Raw genomic sequence first — 20752 nt, forward strand, 5'->3', positions numbered from 1 at the left:
AGCTAGCCATGCTCAATCAGGAAATGGTGTTGAGATGTCCTCTTCTATTTAATGCTATGGGTCGATGGAGAACCATCTAGTGCTTTGTTAAATAGTTATTTGTAGTGCTGTATGTTATCCCTCTATGAAACTCATAGTACCTACCTGTAATAGATGAAGGCCCTTGGTCACCATGAGGTTATTTCCCACAATGCCTCAGTTAAGTGGATTATTGGATGCAATGCAGACTATGTTTTTCTTTTAATATTTCTCTCTCTCTTTTTTTTTTTTTAAGACAAGTAAAAAATGTATTTTTATTTTTGGTCTAAGCTGTAATAATGTATTGGCATGTAGTGGAAATTTAACTTGACGGTTTGGATCAATCATCTCTTCACATTCAGGAACCAATACTATCAAGTGAAAAATGAAATACAAGAAAACGTCACTTTCGCAGCTATACAATCAAATTGTATTGACGTGTTCAAAAGCATACCAATCAGTGGAAAGTGGAGAAAATGCGAGGAGGGTTTAAGAGATACTCAGGTATGTGTGCTACTTTTCACTTTAATAAATGTTTAATAAATGGTTGTTGTATGTTGTGAAGACCTCTTGTCTTTGACTTTTCACTTATGGTGTCATTTGTCAAAACCACAATCGAATCAAATTTGGTCAGAGCCACAATCAAATCAAAGCATGTATCTAAGCAAAAGTCAGTCTGCACTCAAAACATTAGCTACTGTATATAAGAGGATAAGGTGACTGTTTTACTGTCTTAGCTCCTCTGCTTATTCATAGATCCACAAGAGGTCAGGAGATAATTGCTTCAGACCTGAGTTGCTGAAAACAATTATTCCAAATGAGAGCCCACGTGTTGATTTGCAGAAATGGACAGCTCACCATTACTGCAGTCACTTCTTAAATGTTTCCAGCTTCAGAAATGAACATTATCTTTGTAGCAAATGATTTCCAGTTTTACCAAAAACTTAGCTGTGGACTTGACTTGCTCTACTGCACATGATCCAAGCTATTAATCTTCGCAGCTTGATAACAGTTGCGGTTTGAGAGCTGGGTGGGGACTAAAATATTTTTACTTGAATAACACAAAAGGAGTAATGATCTCAGAACTTGTTATATTTATTATATCATTTTATTTACTTTTCTAGACTATTTAATTTGAACAATGTTCATTTAACTAAATCTGACAGCACCTCATTGTTGCAGTGAAATGGGGGCTGTATTACAGAAACTTCCCTATCTTGAGTCTTAATCTGACAAATTCAAATTAGTATTCTGAAATCACCATGGTATCTAAATAGAATTATAGATGGGATGTTTCTGTAATATGACTCCAGTTAGAGATTGAATGCCAGTAACATACACAGCTCAGTACTACAATTAATCCAAAAAGCAGAAAAAAAAACCTGTAAAACATGTCACTATTTAATCCCACTAACTGCAAACACAGATGAATTGATAAAAGAGGGAGACATGCTTAATGTGGAGACAGTTTTCCTTCACCTTCCAGTCTGTCGTTTAGCTGGCATAGCTGATGCAGAAATCCATCATTGGGTCCAATTTCACGTTTTTCTCTCACTGTTGCCAGAGCTGCACGTACATCCATCCTGTGATGCAGCATCAGGTATGCAATGACTAGTGCAGCTGAACGGCTGTAACCTTTCTGACAGTGTACATACACCTTACCTGTAACAAAAATTAGATACTGTAAACATGTTTAAATATATGAGCCATTCTCAAAGTAGCTTTAAAGGGTTTTCCTGCTGGGGAAAAAAGACCAGCCTAAGGGGGTTAACTGGTCTATGAGTCTGGCCAAGCTCGTCTGAATTTATGGTTTTAGAGTGGTTTTGGTCACTTTTAAGAGGAGCAGGCTAAAAGACCAGCTAAAGTCCAGCTTGGCTTACTACCTTACACTGGTTTAAGCAGGGTTAAGGTCAAGACACAACAGTGCTGAGGAAAATTGAGTAACTGCAGGGCCCTACTGGCATATCACGGCGCCGTTTTGCAGTCATCTTTAGCCAATCGCTGCCCGTTCGGCCCCGTTTCGCGGCCGACCCACCGGAAAAAGTTCATATGGCCAAACCACCCGTTTTCAATAACATCAAAATTCAAAGATTTTGAAGGTCTGGTGTATTGATGTCATGTCGGAATGATCATATTTACGAGTTGAGCACACATGAATGCCATACCAAAGTCTTATTCCGTGTCGATTTTATGAATCATGGCGGAAGCAAATTGTTATCATTAATAATTTAGTTTTACCTGAGGATTTTGACTGTTCAGTTTAGTTTACATATATTTTCTGTACTGTTCATGAAGAAAAAATATAAATAATTATTAATTATTAATGACTAATTTAGCTGGTTTATCTAAATGTTTTTTTATACAACATTTAGTTCCAGCTTCGAATTGTTTGGTCCAACGGCTTAAGCGTGCTCATATTTATTGTAACAACATTTGGATATTTTACTGTTTGTATCAATCCGCTTGTCTCAGTTCGCGGCTTTCCAGATAGTTGCGGGGATTTTGATTCATTCATTTCATTCACTGAGTCGTTTAGACAGTGGTATCGTTCAATGACCGTTTGCACAGATTAGTCTACATATTGATGCCAACAGAAACTCGGACAATGAGAGGCAGCTGACAGGCGTATGAAGCCGAGGCTGTATTGTGATTGGATAAGAGATGCCTGATCAATGAATCCTGAGATCTTAGCCTACTGCTAGAACTACGCTTACGCTTGCATTTCCAAGCGGAGAAGAAATGCACAGACTAACTGGACAAATTTGTCTGAAACGTAAGTTATTTAATATTTTTTTTTGTACCCGTTTGTTAACTTTTTTGTTGAATAAGGGAAATATCACACTCATAAGCATGCAGTTAAAAAAAGTCACTCTTGCTTGTGTGATAGGCTTTTGTTGAATTAAAGGAATTGTTCACCCAAAAACGAAAATTCTCTCATGATTTACTCAACCTCTTGGCATCCCAGATGTGTGTGACATTCTTTCTTCTGCAGATCACAAATTATTTTTAGAAGATTATCTCAGCTCTGTAGGTCCTCACAATGCAAGTGAATGGTGACCTGAATTTTGAAGCTCCACATAAAGGGAGCATAAAATTAATCAATATGACTCCAGTGGTTTAATCCATGTTTAATCATGATATGATTGGTGTGGGTGAGAAACAGATCAATACTTAAGTCATTTTTTATCATAAATGTTCCTCCATGCCCAGGAAGGGGTGATATGCATGAATAATGTGAATCACCAAAAACAGAAGAAGAATGTGAACGTGAAATAATTTTTAGTAAAAAGGACTTAAATATTCAGAATCAGAATGAGCTTTATTGCGGTGTTCTCATGTACACAAGGATTTTTTTATTTTTTTTGGTGATGGGAGAAACAAGTGAACACAGAACATTACAGTGAGACACAGAATATAAAAAAAGGTAAGAGAATAAACAGACATACAAATAATAGGACTTATAACAGAATGGCATATGTACATGTGCAAGTGGTAATGTATGTGCAAGGTAGGGGTATGTACAGTTATTGAATTAAATATGTGAATTTACATATGTATATGAGATTTCTATTTACATTATTGCACTATGGGGGAGTCCAGAGGCAGTTTAATTGTTAATGAGGAAAATGGCCTGAGGGTAAAAACTGTTCTTGTGCCTGAATGTCCTGGTGCTCAGTGCTCTGTAGTGCTGGCCGGAGGGCAACCCTTCAAAAAGGGTGTGGGCAGGGTGTGTGGAGTCCAGAGTGATTCTACCTGCACATTTCCTCACTCTGGAGACATACAGGTCTTGGAGGGTGGGCAAGTGGGCACAAATAGTCATCTCAGTCCTGACTGCCTGTTGTAGTTTCCTTCTATCTGATTTGGTGGCTGAACCAAACCAGACAGTTATAGGTGTGGCAGGTTGAACTTCCTCAGCTGGCGAAGGAAGTACAACCTCTGCTGAGCCTTCTTCACAATCAGGGCTGGACTGGCATACCGGGCATTTTCGTGGCACATCGTGGCTGATGCTATTTGGGGTCGATCAGGGGTGGACTGGCCATTGGGAGAACCGAGCAGGCCGGTGGGTTGTCTGCGAAACATGCCGAATGGGCCACGATAAGCTCAAATGAGCCTCCACATTATGCAGAATGGACCGCAGAACGGTGCCGCGATATGCAGAAAAGGACAGTGAACAGACACCCAGGAGGGGGGTCCCTCTCCCAAGTTTTGGGCCAGTTGCCATGTAAAATCCTGGGCCAATTTGTTGTCCTAGTCCAGCCCTGTGCATAATGGAGTCTATGTGGGTCTCCCACTTCAGGTCCTGAGAGATGGTAGAGCCCAGGAACCGGAATGACTCAACTGCTGCCACACTGCTGTTCAGGATGGTGAGGGAGGGAGTGTGGGGGGATTTCTCCTGAAGTCCACTATCATCTCCACTGTTTTGAGTGTGTTCAGCTCAAGGTTGTTGTGACCGCACCAGACAGCCAGCTAATCCGCCTCCTGTCTGTATGCAGACTCGTCACCATCACAGATGAGGCTGATGACCGGTTTCTCTGCAACTTCTCTTGATCTGTTTCTCACCCACTACTATCATATTCCTTCTGAATATATGGATTTAACAACCAGAGTTGTCTGGTGTACTTTGACAGACTATGTATGGAGCACTGTTAACTCTTTTAACATTAGTACAATGTGCATTAATATCTTGGACTCTGTTGCACCCTTGAAGATCAAGTGTGCAAAAATGAAATCGGAGCCCTGGTTAAATGATGCCACCCACGCCCTCAGACAGGCATGTAGAAACGTTGAGTGGAAATGGAAGAAAAGCTGCATGTGTCTGATGACATACTGATGGATTCCTGTTTGAAATATCAGAAAACAGTTAAAGCTGTAAGGTCAAAATTTTTTCAGATGTTATTGCAAAAAACTGTCACAGACCTAGAGTTTTATTTAGTAGGGTAAGATGGAGGAAGAATATCTACATTTGTGAGATTTATTCCATCCAAACAGTTTTGAGGTTAAATTATAAAAAAAATTTCATTGGAAACTGGATATTAAAAGTTTGTATGTCTATTTGTTAATGAGAGATCTGCGGACACAATAAAGTATTTCGATTTTTGAAGTTAAAGAAATTATTTTAAGCTTTTGTTGTTTGCTTTTGAATCACTAAATTACCTGGTGCCTACTTATCTCGTAGACATGTTAGGACAACATACTCCCACCAGGTCTCTTAGGTCCTTTGATTAGCTGCTCTTAGCCATGCTAGACTGCAGCTTAGGGGTGACCGTGCTTTTGCGGTAGCTGCACCTAAGCTTTGGAATTGTTTACCCCTGCATATTAGAGCAACTTCAACACTGTCTATTTATAAAACTATAAAAAAATGTTTTTTCAATGGTTTTTATTCAAACTTAAATAATTCAAGTGGAGGACTGTTGTTGCTGGATTGTTTATTGTTACTTTTTATTTTATTTATTCTTTCAAATTATGTTTAATGTTTATTACTATTGTATAGCGCATTGGTCAGCAACTATTTGTTAATAGTGCTATATAAATAAAGTGACTTTGTTTGTTAGTTTTGGCACCCATTCACTTGCATTGTGTTGACATACAGAGCTGAAATATTTTTCAAATAATCTTCACCTTTGTTCAGCAGGAGAAATAAAGTCACACACATCTGGGATGTCATGAGTGTGAGTAAATGATGAGAGAATTTTTATTTTTGGGTGACTATTCCTTTAACACTGGCATTATTTGAATAGATATTTGACACAAAAATGTTTTTTTTTTATTTTTTTTATTGTTATTATTGTTCTGATAATGGCAAATCAAGTTTCTGGAGTTCAGTGAATGAAAATAGCAAACATTCATTGCAAAGTGTTAATGGACTACATGCAAGTTAGCAGGTAGCAGCATGCAATTTATTATTAGTGGGTCACTGAATCATTAAGAAGGCTGGGGATAGCAGATCATATATTACTAAATATCTAGCACAGTGCCATTAAATGAGAGGAGAAAAGGATACGCATTAGAAATTACAGTAGAAAGCAAAGGAGGAGAGATGTAAATAAAACAATAATTTTCAATCATGAAATCAGATAAATTAAGAACAAATCAAAATACTGTTTTACTGAGACCCTTCCCACCTTTCACTAACAAGGCACTTGAAATGAAATTAGACGCCTCTTCAAAATATGCGCTGAGGTCAAAATGGTCAGTGTCAAGGGCTGGTATTCCATGATAGATGATCCCTGTTTCTGCATAGAACTCTGCATCTGTGTTCACATGCATGTCGGATTGGCCCTCTGCAGCATTCAGAATGTGTGTCACTCCCAGTTGTTGCAAACGTGTTATATTTGTGGCTACAGACCTGTTGAGATATAGGTGTAATGTAACAGCTTTATCAATCTTTTCTCTCACTCTTGTGCATGCTCTATCATTGAGTGTGTCAAGTTGCAAGCGTTCGACATGGATTGAGGTAAATATAGACTGCTTTTAAAGGCTTGCTCTTGGAAGTTTGCAACAGGATACATCTCTGCACTGTCCTGTCAATTTTATAATGCTGAACTTATGATTGTAAAATTTTAATGTGTGTATATATATATATATATATATATATATATATATATATATATATATATATATATATATATACCATAGGCCTATATCTGGAGAATGTATGAAGACTTACTCATTTCCTAGGACTATTCCGGGGTAGACTTCATTGCAATTTTTAGAGGGCATACAGAACTCTCCGTTTTCATCCATCAACAGATCATTGAGCTGTTGAATAGACACTTCATAGTCTGTCATGTTGAACTGATGATAAATTGCCTTTCAAGAAGAAAATGATGTTTCTCAGATGTTGTGGCCCATGTGTTCAGTGATGATTTGGATTCTTTGTTGGAAGCTTTTCTTCAATTCAGTTCCATCTTCATTGTGTCGTCTTTTAGAATATTAAATTTTTGGTCCAGCATTTTCAGTGAAGTGGTCTGTGTCCAGCTCAACCCTTTACAAATTCTGTTAACTTTAATCTGTAATAGTTTTTGTTTGTTAGGCCTAGAGAGAGTTAACTACAGCCAGAAGCTTCCACCTTCATTTTGTTTTATCAAACCACTAGATGGCATCAGACAGTCTTGTGAACTAAGGTTTCACATGATGGAATATGTAAGACCACATATAAAATAAACAGTATACTGTAAATGATTAATAAGATAAAACTGATCAAAGTTATTTAAATAAACCTCATTATAACTTAAAGTATGTGTCATTTAATAAGCATAAAAATTATTATTATTAGGCTAGTAGTAGTAATTCTAGTAGCATGCTTTTAGTCATATATTTTATGGACATATAGTATTACATATGATTTATAAAATAAAACAAGCAATAGGCATATTTTCTAATATTAAATGTACAATCATTGAGAATAAAATAGACAGCACAAAGGTATCTTTTACAGTTTTTCTCAATCAATTTTACACATTTCTCCAAACTCATGTCGCTCTCAACAATTAACACAGCCGTCTGAACACTTTGTAATTGTGCATTTTTCTTGATTTTCCTAATTTTCTAGTTTTTTTTTTTTTTTTTACAGTAAATGTCTTCATCATCCTTCCAGAGGAAGAGAACAACTAGAAATTTAGAGACATTTTATGAAAACTGATGGAAAAATGTATTTTGTTGTGGATTTTTATGATAAGTGTGTAATTTAAGTCATAGAGTTGTATCCATAGCTGAACATCTTATGAATTCAACAGAGAACACATGTATAGTTTTGATGTTAGTATTTAGTTTTAATAAATGCATTATCAGGAAATTCATTATGCAGTGAAATTTATATGTTTTGCAAAAGTGTCGGTTTCATCCGCTGTGTGAATTGTTTTGAGAGCACTGATTATAGTTTGTAAAATTAAAGTTATTATATTTGAGAGTTCAAAAAACAAAGAAGGAATTCAACTGATTTCAATGTGTGTCTTTCTAAAGCATGTCATTTTCTCTATCAATCATTATGAGAACTTCATTCACACATGTAACCACATTCAGTGTAGAGGTCGACCATACTGGATAATAAAGGTGGTGGGAAAAGCTGATAAAACTGGTGTCCAAAAAATATGTTAATCTTTTCATACTGTGACGGGTACAGACATAGATGATACAAGAGTCCAAAGTAAATAAAATCCTAGATGCGGTGTATTAGTCAAACATCATCCCAATAATAACCAGGGAAAAATGAAGATTTGGTGCATTTACTGAATGGGGAAATTCTTTTGCCCTCATTTCAATTTACTACATTTAATTATCTAATCAAAATCACATAATATGCATTTAATTGAATATGAAAATATGAGTAAATGATGTCAATGATGAAAGATTTCCATGTTATGCTGTAGAACCAAGCTATTCTAACTCGAATCCTCCAGCACCTACCACAGACAGAGGAACATGGAGGAATACAAAATATTCATAGGATTCATAGATTTTTGAAAATAACCAATAATTCCAAAAAGCAACTATCAGCACTGATTAATCATAAACAGATATATTGGCCTACCTCTAATTCAGTGAAAATTGGAAAAATGATATGCAACATACAGATAAACAGTCAAGAAGAATACAATTCTTAAGCACCTGAAGTTGCAGGCTTTGGAATATTTGATAGATGGTACAACCAGAAAACCAGGAGGCAAACGGACAATGCATTTTATTGAAATTTACAAGAGCTTACAAAATACAAGTTCAGAGAAAGAGAGAGCAATCAGGCAGTTATACTGCCAGTGTTTTTTTTAAAATCTGCAAGCCAAAAAATAATTTGGTCAGCAATGTATATCTTCATGAAGAGGAGGAACTTGATGAAATCCTGACTTTGAGTAAACCATGCTGAAAGCAGTCTGGCTTAATCTGAATCAGAGTGTACTGGTGAGAATCAGTAATTGATCAGGAATAAATCAGGAATTGAACTGTAGATTGTTCTATAAATCCAGTCACATCATCTGAGCTCTTGGCATTGCGTCTTGATGATGACCAGGGTACCAGTGTCCAAAAGAGTTCATATATCCTCCAGAGTGGATGGGAGCACCCTTGGTTGACATGGAAACGTCCCACAGGGGTGGCATTCCTGGAGAACATGATGGTCCAGAGGCTGAAACTGCTTGAAGGAGTTCTCCATCTGGTCCGCTTGAGCCATGCTTCATTATCTTTTTGTACTTTGAACGTTTGTTCTGGAACCATATCTTTACCTGCAACAAGGAATAAGTATTTGTTAAAACACATTTCTTTCATCTCTATTTAAACAATATCTTTATTGTTAAGAATAATTTATTTATTGTCAGTCATTATTATTACATTTTGAACAAGTGCATTTGTTATGTACAACTAATGTCCATGTTCTCTAGTGTTACAGATGTACACTGTAAAAAGTGGTAACCAGAAAAATTGTTACCTGAATGAGCTGTTTTTACCTAATGCTTACCTATTTTAACCCTCAAATGTAATCAAGTCAAATCAGTGATATTAAATAATATTTCTGGTTTGAAAATAATATTATAATACTATCAAACCAGTTAATTTAGATGTTACCTCATGAAGTTAACATTTTTTACCACATTTACCACAATATAATTTTTATTGTAGGCTGTAAAATATAATTTATCATCTAGACTCATATATCAAAACATTTAAACTCCCCAGTCTCCCATATTGAATGTGGAACTAATTTGGATTTGCTGGATATTCTATTATAAATTTAGAACAATTAACATTAATGGGAGGGGGGGTTTCCAGATAACATGTGTTCCCCTTATGTCACTCACTCAACTTCCCAGTTCGTCCACTCTCAGTCACAGACAGGCCAAGTCACTGAAAGAGCTGAACGTGGGTAGTCCTGATCCCTCGGGCAGGCGATGTCCACCTTGGTAGTCCAGAAACACCCCTATGGCTGGATCTGGTCGACATGAGGGATGCTGACAAGGTTCGCTTTCTCAACGCATCCATGTCCCAGATCGGCCTATTCGGTGACACCGTCGACTTTTCCCAGCAGTTCTCGGCGGCGAAGAAGCAGACTGAGGCGATACAACACATCTTGCCCACGGCTCAAGATTCCGTACACCGTCTGCTGGCCGAGGGCAACCCCTGCAGTGTTGAAAGCCAAGGTGTCTCCGCCACAGCCCAAGCCCAGTCCTCAGCCCCAGCGTAGAGCCCTCTGCAGGAAGCAGATGCCCCCATTTCTTGAAACCATGACTGATTGTGCCACTTCAGTGTAACCAATAGAATAGTTTCTTTGTCCGCTAGGACTTTGCATGTGACAGAGTGAAGGAGGCACACCAGGGATATATGTATTTGCAATTTGCAGGCCATTTGTCAGCCATTGCGTCTACTCCTAGTGGAGCTTGGGACTTGGAGTACCAGAGGGGACACTGGCCTTTTTCCAAGTAGGCAAATAGATCGATCTCTGCTTTGCCTACTATTTTCCAAATCCTCAGGACAGTCTGAGGATGAAGTCTCCATTCACCCGGCATCACTCCTTGGCATGACAATAGGTCTGCACTGTAATTCAGATGTCCTGGGACATAGGTTGACCACAGGGAGAGGAGATGACACTCAATCCACAGGAGACGACGTGTCAGTCTCAGCATTGGCAGGGAACGAATTCTACATTCGTGGTATATGTATGCCAGAACTGTCGTGTTCAGAATGAATCAGAACATAATGATTCTCTATTTCGGACTGAAAAGCCTTCAAGGCTAGGAAAACAGCCAACAGCTCCAGGCGGTTGATGTGACACGCCCTCTTTGCACCAGTCCAGTTGCCGAAAGCCAGGCCTCCATAGCACACCGCCCCCAACCTGCATTGGAAGCGTCCGTGTTCACCACTTTCTGCCTGAATATCTGCTCTTGCATGACACCTTTCTGGTAGAAGGCAGGAGATGTACAAGGTGCTAGAGAAGCTAGGCAGTGGCAAGATAAAGTGATGTGCATGCGCATTTGGCGCCAGACATGTCGTTGCACACGGCGCTTGAGCCAGCACTGAAGAGGTCTCATGTGTAAAAGACTTGAATGGACTTGGAATGACGGCGGATGCTGCCACCATAAGCTCCAATGCTTTTTGAAACAGCTTCAATGGAAGTGTTCTCCCCAGTTTGACCTGAGACAGACACTGGAGAATGGCCTGAACATGCTCATGAGATGCGCACACTCGCTCATGGAGACGAGATGGACTCCCAAAAAGGAGATTTGTTGGCTGGGGAGAGCATGGTCTTTGCCCAGTTCAGATGTTGGAGCAGTAAATCCCTGTTTTGGCATAACAGAGCCTCTGTTTGGACCAGTAATATCCAATCGTCGAAGTATTTAAAAATGCGCACACTGCTCAGTTTTAGAGGGGTACCACATCAATGCACTTTGTGAATGAGTGAGGAGCCAGGGACAATCCGAAGGGCAAGACTTTGAATTGATATGCAATTCCCTCGAATGTGAATCTCAAAATAATCCTGTGATGTACAATTTGAACATGAATGTACACGTCTTTCAGATCTATCGACACAAACCAGTCACGCGTGTGAACGTGCAAGAAGATTTGTTTCTGAGTAATCAATGTCTCAGATCTAAAATTGGTCGAAGCCTGCAGTCTTACTTTGGGACAAGAAAATAGTGGCTGCAAAACCCTTTGTGGGCTTGACAACCTCTATTGTGCTTTTTGTGAGAAGATTGTGTATTTCGGCTCATAACACTCGCAGGTATTCGGATGGAACCGTGGAAGACAGAACATCGTTGAAATGGGGCGGTCGACGTGCAAACTGGATCGTATAACCACGTTTAATCTTTTTAGCACCATGTCAGAAATGCCCGTAATGGCTTGCCATGCATCCTCATAACAGGACAAAGGGCAATTTGGTTTGTTCTTTGTATAATATAATGCGCCACTCACCATTGGAAAGCAGTTGTGCAAAATGTGTGTACTTTAACGTGGAAATTAGCCCTTTATTGAAAAAGTGTGAGTGTCTCGTGCATGTGCAACGAGCGCTGTACTCTGTTTTGCATTCTTTATTGCATGTGATTGAATGTGCGACACTTTTTTTTTTTTTACTTATCATTTTGAACAATATTCCTTTCCCGACAAACAGCAAGAGGGGAACAGCATTGTGTGTCTTCAATCAAGCCTTCTTCGGGACAGGTCTGCATTCCGCTTCATAGGGCTGTGCCTGTCAGTCGCGTGGGGAGCATAGCATAGGAGCGAGCCGGTTGTGATGAAGTACTGCTCTATTTTGGCATAAAATGTCTCATAGCCTGTGAGAGTTGCTGAGTCGTGACGAAGTGCTCAGCAAAGATCAGCTAAGGCTTCAGCAAAGATGCAAAATAGGCCGGCTGGTGACACCGGAGCATCAAAGAGAGCATCTTTTTCTGCATCATACATTTCCGTAATGGTCAGCCAGATGTGACTGTTCAAAACAACAGGTTACCCATTGACTTGCCAATAGCCTGTGCAGTGACTTTCGTGGCTTGCAGTGCTAAGTCGGTAGCAGTGTGGACACTTTGAATGCCTCTGGATTGTATCCTTGCTTGTGCATTTGCTTGAGGAGCTTAGCTTGGAAAACTTGGAGTACCTTTTCTACATATCGTGGCGCCATTCTGTGGTCCATTCTGCATAGCACGGCGGCTCATTTTTGCTTATCACAGCCCATTTGGCACATTTTGCGGCCTACACACCGGCCCTCTGGGTTCTACCGATGGCCATTCCGCCCCGACGCCCAAAGTGCGTCGGCCCACCAGGAAAATGCTCGGTATGCCAGATTACCAGTCCAGCCCTGTCTTCAACCGCCCTTGAAAGGACACAAAGAATCTCATTGCCAGTGGCGTGTACACGCTTCTCGCCCTAGCTGGGGGAAGGGCCGGAAACATCCTCCATTGACCACTCGCCAGATGCGGCAAGAGACATAACATCATCCCCAGTGTCAGAACCGCTGAACGTGACTAGAACCATTACACCCATAAAAGTCACAGTGTGTCATTTGATTTGGAGTCTAAGCACTGTGCAATAGGCAACGTAGTCTCATGAGAATTTGTCACAATACTACAATGTGGTGAATTCGTACCAATTCCCACAACTTTTGTTCAAATACGTATAACTTATACATCAGCCAATCACATGAGCTTCATTCAAAACCTGGAAGTGTGGCTTTCTTCCGAATTACACATCAGCATTAACATTTATGTCATTTTTGGTTTTCTGGGTAGGGTAAGGTGTTACACTTTATGGTTAGGTTTAGGGATAGAGTTTGGTTTAGGGGTCAAAGTTATGAAATAACAGTTTTGTCATTGGTGGATGTATAACTTGTACAAAAATGGGTCTTTGCTGCTTTTTCAGTTTATTGAACAAAAGCAATACAATTCTAGAATGTTTTGTTCCAACTAGTGTGTTATATTCATTTAAATTTGTACAATTTAAGTTTACTTAATCCATTTGAGTTGAGCCTACATGAATACTTTTTGTAGTGTTCATGTAGCATTGATTAAACTGGGACTTCCATTTCCAAGCATGTTTTGCATGGGATTGGATAAGCAGGACAAGTGATGAATTAAGTGTTATTTTATGCATTTCAGAGCAAGATGAGAATATGAGGAGATTTTTTCATGTTTAATGTTCACTTGTATTTGTTTTTAAAAAGAGAATCTGTTATGCAGGAGTTTTGGGGGTTACTTGTGGTGTAGAATGACACTTCTACAGTGTCATTCTAGTGTCATTAAGCATTTGTGCTTAATTTGAGGGACTTAGAATTAAGTAACGCTTGTTTTGAGAGCTGCTTATATAAAAGCGGTTACAATTAAATGAACAGTGTAGCAGTTTAACTGTCCTTATGCTTGCTCACCTGGCTGGCATATAATCATGATTACCAGTGGTGTTTTAGGCTTCTTATTTCTGGTATGGCACAAACAATCATTTAACCCAACATGGTGTTGTTTCTCAATTTTTGAAACATTAACAGATAAGTGAAAATTCTTTCCATCATTTTGACAGATATAATGAAACAAGAAAAGCTTTTTTACCTAGTGCATAAGTTTAAATTTTTTTCTCTCTTTCACATGCATACTCGCTATTTGTGTGTTCCTTGTTTTTTCTGTGATATTAAGATGTGTTAAGATGTGTATTAACACGTGCTATCACCATTTACACCTGGTGTTAAACGTTTTTTCCAATTCTGTTTGAATTTTGAGGTGAGGGTCTCTGAATTTATGACTGCATGTCAGTCATTACATTGGCGTGTTAATGCTTGATAAAAAAGCACCAAAAGTACAATAACAAAAAGAAAAAAAAATTCTAGTGCAACCATCCCTTAAAATTTCAACGCAGCATAAAGCACCTCTGAAACATGCACATCAATACGTCAAAAAGCTGAAGGAACCGTGAAAGCAAACCAGATATAAGCAAATCATCAAAAGCTTTGCTTATTATTTCACTAACTCGCATGAACAGCATAACAAAACTAATCAAAATAAAAGACTCTGAATATTTCAGTTTTTGTAATCTAATACAAACCACGCATCAACTCATAATACTTCATAATGCAGGTCTGCAGGGTAGAGCTGTAAATTCTGAGGAGCATGTCAACTTAACATCCATATGATTAAAGCTTTTAGCTGGTTAAGAGGCAAAGGAAACATGCCCCTCAGGCTATCGTTTACACTCGTTGCACATGCGCATGAGTTTCTCCAGATCTACCTCGATTAACACTGAGGATGACGGGCCAAGCATAGCAAATGAAAATGATTAAATGGTTTTAACAACACTGTTCTTAATTGTAGAATTTCTCAAAATATTATCTACTTTTGTCTTGTAGAATGGACATGAAAGTTTAAAAGTAAAAAATGCAGAATATATATTATTTCTTAAAATAAATATATGATTATGCCAGGCATTTTGCACAAAAGTGCCACATCTGGTGGGATGCAGCCCCACCTGCATCTAAAATAGAGACACCACTCACTGATAATTACTCAAATAAATTAAGTTGGACCTACAGAATAAAATGAATTTACTTACTTAAAAACTTACTGTTGTACATTGATCCAACTAAACTATTTTGGCTCAATGAAACTGACTTGATGTGAACAAAAGAATTTAAATTGCTTGCAAACTTTCTCAAATTCAAATAAGTGAGTGTAATTTTATTTTATTTTTTTACATTTTTGGAGTGTCGTGTAATTTGGAGTGAATTCGCAAATTTCATACCAATTTGATGACTTCTTGAATAAACATTCTGTACAATTTAACTGCCATGCTAAATTTGTTTACTGGAGCACATTTGAACCTGCCATGGCCCCTTTTCACAGACTGTGGTGATGTGTGTCCACCTTATAGCGGCGCAAATCTATGTTTTTTATATTTTTTAATTCTTAATTATTAAGTGTGCATATATATACATATACTATATTACCCCTACAGTCATTTAAAAAGAAACTGCTGAGAGAGTAACAGTAAATGTTTGCATCTTTCTCATCTTCGCTCTTTATTTTTTCCCCTTTTTGAAAGTTGTGGAAATTAAATAGTGGAGTTTTTCTTTTGCTGTTTGAGAAAATGAGAGCACAAAGTAATATTTGCTATGCTCTCTCATTTACAAGTTTACCCCGCTATAATTTACTTCCACGTTTCAAACCTGGAAATGTCAAAAGGAACCAAAGGAGAAAGAGGAGGAGGGATCAGATTTGGAGGGTGCAGTACATCCACTCACACTTTTGTTAGTATTTGTTTGTTTGTGAAACTAAATTTGAAAACTATTGCAGGTTCACATATTTCTTGTGAAAATATAAATATAAGGATAGGGGCAAGGATGGATTAAGACCTGAGAGGCCCATGGGCCGGTACAACTTGGATGCCCCCCATGACGTGATTATGCACCTTTATGCGCTACGGGATCTTGTCAGATTTGGTTGGCTTTTTCAAATAGATGGAAGAAAAGTTTGTAGCACTGTCTGACACAGCCAATTATGTGTACTTTTTAATGAAGTACCGATTCAAAATCATGCGTTATTATTAGGGATATGCACAGTATTCAAATATCAAAATCACCTTTCGGTTATTCTGCACGTGAGTTCTTCAACCCGATCTGAGTCCGACGGTAGCCTACCCGACAAACCCACAGGCTTTCAAGTAGCCTAAATATTGCGAGTTACGGGCTGTTCACACGTGCGTCGCACTGTTTTTAAATGTGTGTTTTTATTTTATATATATATATATATATATATATATATATATATATATATATATATATATATATATATATATATATATATATATATATAAACAAGCACTGGACTGACGTCTTTGATCGTTGCTCCGCATTTTTTTAGACACTGCATTAAGTTTAAAGACCTTTAATATTTATAAATGCATGTCGAGACTCTGTGTTCTGTTTCCCCATTTGTGCTGCATCAAACATTTTCGGTGCTGCTGTCACAAATCGACATTCTGATGAAGTTCAGTTTGCAAAGAGGACTTAATGTGACTGTTACACACGATTCCAGATAGTTTTTCACCTGTCAAAGTTTCAGCGCTTGATAAAAGTTTTTCCCTCCCTTTGCTCTGGTGTGCAGACAGTAATTACACAAGTTAAATGCTGAATCATTAAAAATCAAAGCATCACGAGGAAGTCCTATAAACCGTAGCATTCGCTGCCTCATGGAAATTGAATCTGCCCCGGGCACAATTACGCATTTTCTATTTAGCCTATTAAAAATAGGCCTACTATGTTGCAGGCAGTGACAGGGGTTATTTTTATTCGACTTTAATGTGATTTTATCATATGAAGGTCTATATATTGTGCCATAGGATTATAGTTCACTGAGCACTTTATTCCCTGCTAATCTGAGATTGTGTTTGACGCATCCATGGCAATAAATGTTCTTTATTCCTGACTCCCGACAAAGAACACAATAATCGTTCGTGAACTCTCGCGGTTAACCAAATATTACAAAATGGTACCGTGCACATATTTAGGGTATTAAGGCGCCTTTATCATTAAACATTAAATGCATGCAGGATTTAAACATTTTAAAGTAATCTGTAGGCTACTGTTGCACGAATTCTGTCGCTTATGTGAATTTAAACCATCAGCTTTACACAGCAAAGGTAAACTGCACCATATCTTTGTGTTTGAAGGCGTATTGTTAATCAGACGCTGTTCTAGTCCTTCAAATTAAAGTGTCTGTGCTCATGCTGCTCATATTCGGCGAACGAATGGTAATGCACATAGGGCATTGAGTTATTCCAGGGTGTGCTGAGTGACTCCAGACTACTAAGCAACCAAACTGGCCAATATATGTTTAAAACCTATTAGGATAGGTATAAACATTTTGTTTACTTATTATCTGTCATGTTTATTGTAAATGTTTTATTTGTCAAATGTTCAGGCTAATCAAGTGGCATGCACAGACTGTATATGCACTTTCCAGAAAATATGACAGTTTTATTGTTTTTTTTTGTATTACTGTTTAAAGCATTAGAGGCACAAATCCCATGTTTTGTAAGAGAAAAATATTATCTAACATAAGATTAACATGTACAGTAGTTTTGTACAATTCAAATAGGCCATCTGTGTCCCACCACTTAAAATATAGATTTTTCCTTCCCCCTCAGCGATCTCGTCCTTCTCGACTGCATCAAACAAATTAATTTAAGTAAAACACTTTTTAATTTTTAATTATCTTTAGCGTATGTCCCAAATATTGGTAACTGGGTTGCAATATATGCAAACCTCATGTAGGACTAGAATAAATTTTAAATAAAACAGCTCACATAAACTCATATTTAGTTTGACCTCCTGAGGTGAGGTAAACAAAGAGCAATATATTTATGTTAATTACACAGTGGAAATGGACAGAATATCGCTCAGAGTCATATTCTTTTATCCTAGAATATGTATATTGACTTTGCAATTTAATTTACGACCGTTTTGCTTCTGCTAATGCTTATATGCCACAAAAGTTCTCTTTTCTCTAATGCTTCGGTAACCAAGGACTGTGCTGCTTTGTTGACAATGATTATTTGCCATTTATTTGCTTGTTTATAGTCTAGTTTGACTTGCCCATTGCCTGACACGGCTCTAAAAAGATATTTTTGTTACACTGAAATAAATATTAAGAGACCTGTTTTAGCTCATTAAGCATTTTGTGAGCTTAAGCAGAGCATGACGTGCTGCTCTAAGTTATAATTGAACTGTTGAAGGTGTTCTGAATGAAGACATTATGTTTTTCTCCCATTTGAGAGCGTCCCACCAAGACACGGCATGGACCGAGTTATTTGTCATCTTTAGATTAATGTTATTTTATAAGCCTACATACCTGTGTTTGCGTCAGACCCAGTTTGGCAGCCAGGTCAGCGCGTTCAGGGAGCGCGAGATACTGGGTCTGCTGGAAGCGCTGGTTGAGCGCCTGCAGCTGGAAGCTCGAGTAGATGGTTCGGGGTTTGCGAATCTTCTTCCCCTTTCCGTTCAAGCGTATTTCTCCACTTTCGATGGAACTTAGCTTCTCGGAATCTTGAGTGAGAAGATTCGATAAGTCATTTTAAAGAGCTACAATCAAAATCATCATCGTAGTAGTAGACTTTAATAGACCAATTGTGAAATAAATTAAAAATGCGTATTGGCCATTGTGCCATTAGAAAATGGTTAGTAAAAACGGCAGCAAAAGGTTTGACAAACTGAAAAATTCAATTAAATCAAATCAAATTCAGCTTTTGTGGAAATAAAAGGGTGTGCGGAGTATATTAGCTGTGATCGGATCTTTCTAAACTAATTTATATGGCCTATTCTGCTAAATAAACCACATTAAATTGGCTCACATTTACTGATTATTTGCGACAATTTCATAAGAAAGCTGCTTTACGCAGACTGAGAGTTGAAGTTTAAATTGTTTGATGAATATAAATGGATTATGCATTTGTATGAAGTTACAGCAAAATTCCAGCTGCTGCATAAAATCAAATAGACTGTAGGCTATTACAAAAATGTATCCGTTTATCTTATAGGCGAAGTAGCCTAAAACATTTACGTTAACGTAGTTTGACAGCAGACTTTGATCATTAAAGTGCAATGACCATTTTTCCCCTCTTCTTAAGACGAGTCAAGCGTGTGTTAAGGAAGCGGGCAATTACGTGCTTTGCTAATTTGAGTCTTTGTTTATTAATCCGTATTACATTAATAGCATAGTCAAGTTTACTAATACAGACAAATTACAGGCAAATCTCAATTTAAATCGAAAACCTAAAGCAAAACCCCATATCTACGATCTGTTTTTGGATAAAACATTGAAGACACTCATGACAAAATGTATGCTTGTAGGAATTTGCTCACTCAATAAAGTAGCCTAATTGTTTTTAAATCAGTGGATATATCTACTACCAAATGCATTTGAGAGTCCAACTGTGATTTAGTAATTTAACGGGTAATTCTCCCCTTCCTTTTTCTATATAGCACTTCTATATATTACCGGCTTTGTTTTATTTTGTTGCACTTAATCAACGCTCCTTTTATATTTGTTTAAATCTAACAAATGTTAAAACTTGAATCAACTTCACATTGGGCGTTTTTATTTTTTTATTAGCTTATATATATATAGGCCTATATATATATATATATAAGCCTATATATATATATATATATATATATATATATATATATATATATATATATATATATATATATATATATATATTATTATTATTATTAAAACACAAATTTAAAGGGCATTAATCATAATAGATTCCAAATTATAGGCCTACATTATTATTCTCTTTATTTCAGGAGAGTTGCTCCCTGTATCATTAGCATACTCTAAACCAGGAACTTTGGTACAACACAAGTATACTTAGTTAATTACATTTTGAATCATAGTAGGCTACAGTAGAAAGGAAAAATAAAAAAAAAATTACCTGCATCCTCTACTCTTGAATGGCCAACTGCACTGTTGTGCTGATACGGTAGGTAAGCTCCGGGCTGGTGATGGGCGCTGCAGTGGTAACTGAGCGAACGGCCGTACGAAGCAGCTCCAGATGAGAAGGTCGCATCGTACTGCGGATGCGCCCCTTGATGCAAACCGTGCACCGGATAGAGCGCGTGAGACACACCAGGGGAATGCTGTTGGTGAGACTGGTAGCCGTGATTGAACTCCAGAAATGCCGATTTTGACGGGTCAGAAGCCACTAAATTTTCAGACAGTGAAGTCATAGTCATTTTTTTGAGTTATGTCCATTAGACTGATGCACCATGAATGCACCATCTATTAAAAAGAGCAGTGCAATTTCCATCCCTGAGATTCATGTCGTCGACTTCCCGAAGTTCCAAATGCGTATAGCCTACCTTTTCATGAGCTTGCTTTCGTAGCATAGAGTCTCTGAAGTGAATCTCAATAGTCTCATTACATAGACTACTTGTTACATTCCAATGAGAGCACGCTCTCTTATTGGCTGCATCCAACATCTACGTAGTGTCTTCGGAGGCAGTGACGTATAATATGATGTATAATTAATTCTTAAGTGTGCAGAAATGATAAAGTTTCTTAATTCGTCAGACTAATACAGTTCTGTTCAGCAACAAAAGAAAGAAGAAGAAGAAGAAGAAGAAAAGAAGACATTGGATATTATGTTCAGAGACTACACTCGGAACCATGTTAATGAATATTAAATAAAATACGGACTAAGGAAAATAGTTAAAAAAATTAAGAAATTTCGAATTTCAACCAAAGATCCTATTAATATGTTAAATTCATTTTTT

General features: G+C 37.8%; 2 protein-coding genes across 2 annotated transcripts; both read right to left on the bottom strand.

Moving 5' to 3' along the window:
• Positions 1 to 1193: 1193 nt before the first annotated feature.
• On the bottom strand, positions 1194 to 7079 carry dusp3b (dual specificity phosphatase 3b). The gene is made up of 3 exons (XM_052132122.1): positions 6686 to 7079; positions 6141 to 6364; positions 1194 to 1680 (listed from the first exon to the last, which is right to left on the bottom strand). Exons 1-3 carry the CDS (start codon positions 6805 to 6807, stop codon positions 1472 to 1474), a joined length of 555 nt encoding a protein of 184 aa, XP_051988082.1. The 5' UTR covers positions 6808 to 7079; the 3' UTR covers positions 1194 to 1471.
• An 857-nt stretch (positions 7080 to 7936) lies between these two features.
• Positions 7937 to 20356, bottom strand: LOC127647974 (homeobox protein Dlx4a-like). The gene is made up of 3 exons (XM_052132514.1): positions 19912 to 20356; positions 18324 to 18517; positions 7937 to 9233 (listed from the first exon to the last, which is right to left on the bottom strand). Exons 1-3 carry the CDS (start codon positions 20210 to 20212, stop codon positions 8979 to 8981), a joined length of 750 nt encoding a protein of 249 aa, XP_051988474.1. The 5' UTR covers positions 20213 to 20356; the 3' UTR covers positions 7937 to 8978.
• Between the last annotated feature and the right edge of the window lie 396 nt (positions 20357 to 20752).

Source organism: Xyrauchen texanus, chromosome 8 (genome assembly GCF_025860055.1).
Source record: "Xyrauchen texanus isolate HMW12.3.18 chromosome 8, RBS_HiC_50CHRs, whole genome shotgun sequence".
In the NCBI taxonomy this organism is placed as follows: Eukaryota; Metazoa; Chordata; class Actinopteri; order Cypriniformes; family Catostomidae; genus Xyrauchen; species Xyrauchen texanus.

Coding starts and splice junctions, on each gene's coding strand:
- dusp3b (XM_052132122.1), bottom strand. CDS start 6,807: ATGACAGACTATGAAGTGTCTATTCAACAGCTCAATGATCTGTTGATG. Junction 6,365..6,685: donor GGAATAGTCCTAGGAAATGA/GTAAGTCTTCAT, acceptor ATATCTCAACAG/GTCTGTAGCCACAAATATAA. Junction 1,681..6,140: donor AAGTGCCTTGTTAGTGAAAG/GTGGGAAGGGTC, acceptor TTTTTGTTACAG/GTAAGGTGTATGTACACTGT.
- LOC127647974 (XM_052132514.1), bottom strand. CDS start 20,212: ATGACTATGACTTCACTGTCTGAAAATTTAGTGGCTTCTGACCCGTCA. Junction 18,518..19,911: donor TTCAAGAGTAGAGGATGCAG/GTAATTTTTTTT, acceptor TTCTCACTCAAG/ATTCCGAGAAGCTAAGTTCC. Junction 9,234..18,323: donor TGGGTCTGACGCAAACACAG/GTATGTAGGCTT, acceptor TCCTTGTTGCAG/GTAAAGATATGGTTCCAGAA.